The sequence below is a fragment of the Capsella rubella genome, unplaced genomic scaffold (genome assembly GCF_000375325.1).
Source record: "Capsella rubella cultivar Monte Gargano unplaced genomic scaffold, Caprub1_0 scaffold_7, whole genome shotgun sequence".
NCBI lineage: Eukaryota > Viridiplantae > Streptophyta > Magnoliopsida > Brassicales > Brassicaceae > Capsella > Capsella rubella.
Window position 1 is genome coordinate 14516282 of NW_006238917.1, and position 7896 is coordinate 14524177.

The 7896-nt window shown below is 32.6% G+C and overlaps 2 protein-coding genes across 2 annotated transcripts; one reads left to right on the plus strand and one right to left on the minus strand.

Moving 5' to 3' along the window:
* Positions 1–567: 567 nt before the first annotated feature.
* LOC17878149 (probable pectinesterase 15) lies at positions 568–1795 on the plus strand. The gene is made up of 4 exons (XM_006284939.1): positions 568–779; positions 867–1038; positions 1130–1336; positions 1403–1795. The coding sequence occupies exons 1-4, from the start codon at positions 568–570 to the stop codon at positions 1793–1795; spliced, it is 984 nt and encodes a 327-aa protein (XP_006285001.1).
* Positions 1796–5576: 3781 nt separating this feature from the next.
* LOC17880022 (polygalacturonase) lies at positions 5577–7056 on the minus strand. Its single transcript, XM_006286078.1, has 4 exons — positions 6586–7056; positions 6207–6496; positions 5905–6133; positions 5577–5798 (listed from the first exon to the last, which is right to left on the minus strand). Exons 1-4 carry the CDS (start codon positions 7054–7056, stop codon positions 5577–5579), a joined length of 1212 nt encoding a protein of 403 aa, XP_006286140.1.
* Between the last annotated feature and the right edge of the window lie 840 nt (positions 7057–7896).

The window sequence follows — 7896 nt, forward strand, 5'->3', positions numbered from 1 at the left end:
TATTTAATTTTTATAGAATATTAAAATAATGAAAAATATTTAAACTCAACAAAAATTAAAAGTATTACTAATATTTTAACTCTACAAATATTTAAAATATAATAATATTGGACATAATATGCTTGAACGGGTTTTAGTTTACATAAATATGATTATATTTTTCTGCGGGTTGTCTATATTTAAAATCTTTTACGGGTTAAGTTAAAATATAATTTTTTATTTACAACAAAATTGTCTCGCGATGTACAGCGGGTTTACCAGATATATCTATGAATTTACTTATAATACAAATTTATAAAATTATATTAAATTAAATAAAATAAACATATACAAACCTAAATTATATAAATCAACTACGAAAATGATCAACCAAAGAAATATATTAAATTATGGACCCGTGGTGTAGCACGGGGTAAATCCTAGTGTTTGTCTTATTTTGTAATGCATTGAATTTACTATAATTTACATATATCCCTCACTAATTTAAACCCCTTCTCTCGCTTCTTTCATCAGTTTGCTAAACTAAAGCTTTTCTCTCTGTTTTTTACTTTTTCATCACCTTTGATCATGATCAATCTTAAGATCATCATCTTCATTTCCCTTCTCTCCTCCATTACGTCTCTCTATGAAATTTCAACTGTCTCAGCTGGCTTCTCTCTGGTGTTAGTCGTTGACGTGAAGGGCTCGGGAAGTTTCATTACTGTCCAGGAAGCTGTAAACTCTGTCCCTGATTTAAGCAAGTCCAAGATCCTCATCCATGTCAAAGCTGGTGTCTACAGGTATATATTCTATACAAACTAGTATTTTTTTGTTTTTCTTGTTATTTCTCTTGTAGTAATATTAGGTTTCTTGCAAAAACAAAACAGAGAAAAGGTTATCATTAGTGAAAGGGAAAGGAACATTGTACTGCAAGGAACTGGTTTTGAGAGCACTATTATTGAATGGAATGACACCGCTAATTCTTCAGGAAGCACTGCCAATAGCTACTCGTTTGCTATATTTTCAACTAACTTTGTGGCTTACAACATTAGCTTTAAGGTAGAGCCATCATCAACAATCAATTATTTTGTGAAACTCATTCGTTTAAGAGTTCTAATATATATATATATATTTTGTTTGATGGGAAAAGAACTACGCACCGGAACCTGATCCAGGTATGATAGGTGCTCAGGCGGTTGCTTTGCGGATTGATGGGGACCAAGCCGCCTTTTACGGTTGTGGCTTCTACGGTGCACAAGATACACTCTTAGATAACCGAGGACGCCATTTCTTTAAACATTGTTTTATTCAAGGATCCATATATATCATCTTTGGTAATGGAAGATCAATCTACCAGGTAAATATTAAAGACAAACATGATAGAAATTTTAAATACGACTTAACACATTGATTTTGTTAGCAGGACTGTATTATTCACTCGATAGCAAAAGAGAGTGCATCGGGAATGAGCGGATGTATCACAGCTCATGGAAAGGAATTGGAAGATGAGAAGACAGGCTTTTCTTTTGTCAATTGTAGGATAGACGGAACCGGGAAGGTGTGGCTTGGACGTGCATGGAGACCTTATGCGCGTGTTGTTTTCTCCAAGACCTACATGTCTCAAGTTGTGTCGAATGAAGGATGGAATGACATGAAAGATCACAAGACGCAAAAGACGGTTTACTTCGGAGAACATCGGTGCTACGGACCGGGAGCCAATCATAGTGGAAGAGTTCCCTATGGGAAGCAACTCACCGATGTGGAAGCGGCTCCTTTCACCAACATCTCCTTCATCGATGGTGAGGAGTGGCTTTAGCCTTTAGAGCTTACCTTATGGCTTGTTTATGCAAGTAGTCTATTAAGACTAACTTCTTATGTAAGACCAGCTTCTTCTTTTTATCTTAGGTCATTATGAATCCTCTGTTTGTTGGCTTTTAGTTTTTCTTGATTAACTTTGAATGAACTGAACCCAAAGAATAGAGTGTTAACATAGTAATTCAATCCAATCTATTCAACATACTATGACAGATTAACCATAGACATCCTTGGTAAATGTCTTTATGGTAAACACGGTTTGGTATCTTTCTCCACAAGAAAAAGCTTCAACCTGTTTTCTCATGTTATGTCGTTCTAGAATTGTATACTACCAAATTCTAAACTATCTCTAACAATCTTCCTAGAAATGTATTTGGGAAATTCGGACCCAACTGAAAATACTCATTAGAACCAGGAGACAATGACTCTACGTTCACCTCATTTAGGCATTGTGGCCTTGTCCATTGTAAACACTTTATAACCATCACTTTCTCCATTTTCTTACAGTGGCCGAGTATATATATAATAGATGGAAACAGTCGGCTTTTGCAATTCAGGTTCAGATAACTTCGTTTTATTATTAATACAATTCTCAAACGTAAGGATTACCAAACCAAAAGAAACATGCCAACATGAAAACTTGGTTTTCGTCATCACATTTTTCCACAGCCAAAATAAACACATAAATGAGTAAATTACTATTATTCGAAGAGCCATACGTGCGGTTCAACTCAAAAGGTCTTACACCCCAAAAAAAAAAAAAAACAAGAAGAGAGAGTTAATTTCTGATTAAAAACAACTTGACATATATACTATATGTATAGGACATGCATCATGATCGCATCATCAACCAAGAAACATCTATAGAGAGGGTGGTGCTCCTTTTCACAGAGGTGGACACTTGGCGAGGCATCGTTTTGGAGTGAGCTAGGGGTGTGAAGCAAATCCGAAGAGTTTCGGTACAACAGAAATACTCTATGCTTTGGCAAAGCCATTGAAAGGTTTACATATATAATAATATATGAGAGAATCCATCTTCTTATAATTAAAAGAGAAGTACACATTTAATCATAGTTAAAAATTAGTTTCAATTCCAAAAATTACCCTTGATTAGTTTGAAAGGAAAATAGTTTTCAAAATTGACAAGGGTAATTTATGGAAATTATGGACAAATTAAACAATTAGCCGACATGCATGTATTTTGATCTCTCCTCGTACGGAAGCTCAAAGAATTTCTTACAGTACACTTCTATATGTTCCTGCTCAGATCCTATGATTCACCACCTACAAGCCCATTAACATATATAGCTTAACTTGTTTCGCAAGCAAGCTAAATATCTTCATGTAGTTTAAGGGTTGATAAGAACCAAACCTGGAAGAAGCCGTAGGTTTCGCAGGCCTCAGCTATAGGTTGTAGGACATGAGACCGGGCTCAGCAAGATCAATAAGGGTGAAGCTTTAGGTTTAGTTTTGGTGTGATGAGCATGAGCTTGTTGGATTTAGTGAAATGGGATGTTTGATATTATATTCTTGACGTCCTTTTGATTTCCTTTCTTGTTAACCACAACGGTTCTAAACCGAACGAATCCAAGTTTTTGACATTCGGTCAAAGCAATGAATCAAATTACTTTAATTTTCCCGCGTAATTTATTGCTTGTTCTGAAAGCTTTAATTCTTCACATTGATTTGGTTCGGTTGATTTATGAACAATTTTTTGTTTGCTTTCAACTAAAACCATTTTATTTATGATTTTCTTTTTGTTGACACTCCAACTTATATTCCCACAACTCTTATTGACTCTCCTCATAAATCCTTTATTTTTATTTTATTTTTAAGGAAAAAAGATGTCAGGCTACACCAACTATAGAAAAATGCATTGTCACACATGCCAAATATTCTATTGTACACTCAGCTACACGAATTAGATGTATTACATGGTCACACAACGCCAGAATCAGTTGACCGCTGTATCAGAATTTTATGTCTATAGTGTTAACTACATGACGTTGTATAGTTGACGCATGTAGCCATGCAATACATCTAATTCGTGTAGCTGAGTGTACAATAGAATACTTGGTATGTGTGACCATGCATTTTTCTATAGTTGGTGTATCCAGACATCTTTTTCCAATATAATAATAAGGTGACAAAGACCTTGCGCGTCTGCATGGATTACTTGAGTTATAAACTAGTAATCTAGATTATCTTTGTATTTACTCGATCGTTGTTCTTTAGAAATTTTCTACAATACCATATCTTAAGTTTTTCTTTCAAAAATATCATAATTTGTTTTTCCATAAATATTATTAACAGTTTAATTTTTCAAAAATGTCATAAACATTAAAAAAACTGGTTTTTAAAAGTGTAGAATTTAATTTTAAGGTTTTGATTGACTATTTTATATTTAAAATATAATGTTTAGAGTGAAGTTAGGATTAAGTTTTAGTTTTGTGATATTTTAGTGGTATTAACCAGAATTCTCCTCTGTTTTTTATATAAAATATTGACGATAAAACGTTATAAAAAAGTTTAAATAAAAATATGGCATAGAAGACCAAGAGTAATTAACGTTGCAAATATTAATATTCTGGGAGGATTAAAGAAAACTAATAAATGAAATTCATGTATTGGCGTTCCTAGAAAAACAATTTAAACGACTAAAACAGGCGCAACTTTCTTTATTTAGAATCAAACAATATTTTTTGGTTTTTAGAATCAATTTACATTGAATCATTTTAAAACTTTAGTTGAAAGATAACTATAGCCTTTTGTCGCCTCCAAATCAACAACATATGCTTAAATAAGTACATTCATAGATACATTGAATCTATGAATAAATACGTTATTACTAGTTTTAAATACGTTCAATGAGTTAACATACAATGGATTAGGCGCAAGTATATTTAATATTTAATAAGATTAACGTAATTTTTAATTAATATTTGGAGCATTTGCACAAATAATCTTTTTTATAATACACTTTTATACAAATATCTTTTTTAGGTATCCATTTTCAAAAATACTTTTTCAATGTATAAAATGACTAAATTACACTCATTTAATATAACCCATGACAAAAAAAATAATATTCTTTCCAACAAAAATAATATTCTTTTCAAAAATTTCCAGCCAAAAATTTCCGACAAAAAATTTCCCGCCAAAATTTTTCAGCCCTAATATTTCCGCAATTCCTTTAAAAACCTTTTAAAAAACCTTGTAAATATTTTTATAACTCAAAAAAAAAATCTTTTAAAAGTCATCCAAAACCTTTCAAAACTTTAGTAAACCTTTTTAAACATTTTAAAATCATATTATAACATTTATAAACACTTGTAAATCCTTTTAAACCCCTTATAACCGTGGTTAATCTTTTAATAAAAACTTTTTTAAACTTCTAAAACCTTTAAAAACTCCTGTAAATCCTTAAAAACCATTTTAAAGTCCTTGTAAACCCTTTAAAAACCTTTGTAAACCCCTTAAAAACCTTTGTAAACTTCTAAACCCCATGTAAATCCTTTAAAACTATTTTTAAATCTTTGTAAATATCTTTATAAATCCTTGTAAATCCTTTTAAAACCATTTTTAAAAAGAGTTCCCAAACTTGAAATAACAATTACTAAAGTGGACAAAAGAGGTCATGATGTGATATGTTTTCTATTATTTAGCAACTAAATCAAAGGTAAGAAGATCTAATCAAAGAGACTTGGTCAAATATGAATTTTTGGTTGAGTTTCTTCAAATTATCTACATGTCTTTTTCATCATTATTGTTCCTTAATGGTATCAGAAGCAGGCTTGGGGTTTGACTAAACCGAGAGTACTATCCCCAAGGACATTGTTACAAGAAGATTGTGCAGCTTCATTAGCATATTTCAAGTTTATGTCCTTCATTATAATACGTGTGCATGGAGTTTTAGAACTGCAGTCCAATTTCACAGCAACTTTAGTAGCCGATGTTCCTCTTATGCCTTGATAAATTACATCGTTTATTTTCACTCCTGATTCCTGAATCATCATTAACAACAAAATTGTAATTTGAGATGCTTAACTCCTCTACTTACATATATAGTCATCTTTATTATATCTAGCTATACTCTATAGTATGAGTTACCTCAGAAGGACAGTTGATGTTATGAGGGCAATAGTGTTGGTCGATAATTATAGGAAACTTGACATTGAACATAAGAGAGTCTAAGAACCGAACCCTCTGAACAAAACCAGATGTTGGATTAGCCCATGACTTGATTCTCAATCCATTGTCTGTTCCTACAAACACTGTCTTCTTCACTGTCACATTTTGAACCCCTTCTTCTTCTCTATCCTTTCCTAAGCTCCCAATGCTACAATTTAAATAAAAGAAACTTGTATTATATGTATACACTCGTACGTTATAAGTATAGCCAAGCCAAGTACCTGATTCCATGACCAGGGCCACATGTGATTCCTTCGACCCACAAGTTCTTGGCTCCAGGGCCAATAGAGATACAGTCGTCACCGGTTTTGATGGAAGCGTTACGGATCTCAACATCAGTAGAGAGCTGAACATGAATACCATCTGTGTTTGGACTTTTTCCATCAGCTACGATCCTAATATCATCGAGCTTAACATCACGGCATCGGTTGATAACAATGTGGAACATTTGGCTATTCAATGACAGTAACCCCTTCACCTTGATTCTACTCGACTCCACAAAACTCATTGTCTACATCATTCACAAAAACAAAACAAAAAGAGTCAGAGACATCTAGGGTTTTATTCAAAAGATATTGATAAGTTCTTGCATAAGCGTACAGTAGCACCAACTGGGCAGTTATTGTTGCTAGAAGAAGCTTTGCAAGACCACAACGATGGTCCCTTAGCGTCTAGAGAACCACCTATAATAGAAACTCCACTGACTCGTTCAAAGCTGAGCCAGTTTGCTTCTTTCCCAAGAAACATGTAATCCTCCGAACCAACAAGAGTACCATCGATCCTAAAAACGATATTAAGACTCTTGCAACCTACACCAATGAACCGAACCGGGCTAACTAGATATCGCCCTTTCGGCACGTATATAACGGCTGCGTCCGTTGAGCCACAAGCTGCATCCCATGCTTTGAGAAAAGCTAGAGCTGAGTCAACAATACCGTTAGTTTTAGCTCCGAAGCTTAACACATTGAGCTGTTTTGTTGCATGAGTTGGTCTTGATAAAGACAAGAAGATTGTTAGTGTACTAAGGATGCAAACGTGTTGTAGATTCGTACGTTGGACTGATCTCTCCATTTTTGGTTTTGCTTAATGATATAGAGAAATGATAAATTAAAGATTGAAGTCGTCAAGTAGGGAAAGGGAATAAAAGAGTTGGTGGTAATGAGTAGGTATTGTAAGATGTATATATATGAAATTTTAAAATTTGGGATTAGAGTATTTTGTAAGTATTGTTGGATAAGGAGCAAACATTGTTACGTTTGAAGCTAATATTTGAATTAGGGTGACAAAGACACTTGCGCGTCTGCATGGATTACTTGAGTTATAAACTAGTAATCTAGATTGTCTTTGTTACTCGATCTTTGTTTCTTTTGTTTTCTAGAAATTTTCTACATACCATATCTTAAGTTTTTCTTTCAAAAATATCATAATTTTTTTTTAGTTTTTCCATAAATATTATTAGCAGTTTTATTTTTCTAAAATTTCATAAACATTTAAAAAACTGATTTTTAAAAATGTAGAATTTAATTTTAAGGCTTCGGTTGGCTATTTTATATTTAAAATATAATGTTTATAGTAAAGTTAGGGTTTAGTTTTGAATGTTAAAAATTTTAGTTTTTAGTTTCGTGGTATTTTAGTGGTATTGGTGAGAATTATCTTCTGTTTTTTAAATAAAATATTGACGATAAACGTTATAAAAATGATTAAATAAAAATATGGCATAGAAGACCAAGAGTAATTAATGTTGCAAATACTAATATTCTGGGAGGATTAAAAAACTAAATAAAATTCTCTTTCTTTTGGACAAAATTAATGTATTGGTGTTACCATAAAAACAATTTAAACGACTCAAATAGGCGCAGCTTTCTTTATTTAGAATCAAACAACAATTTTTGGTTTTTAGAATTTACATTA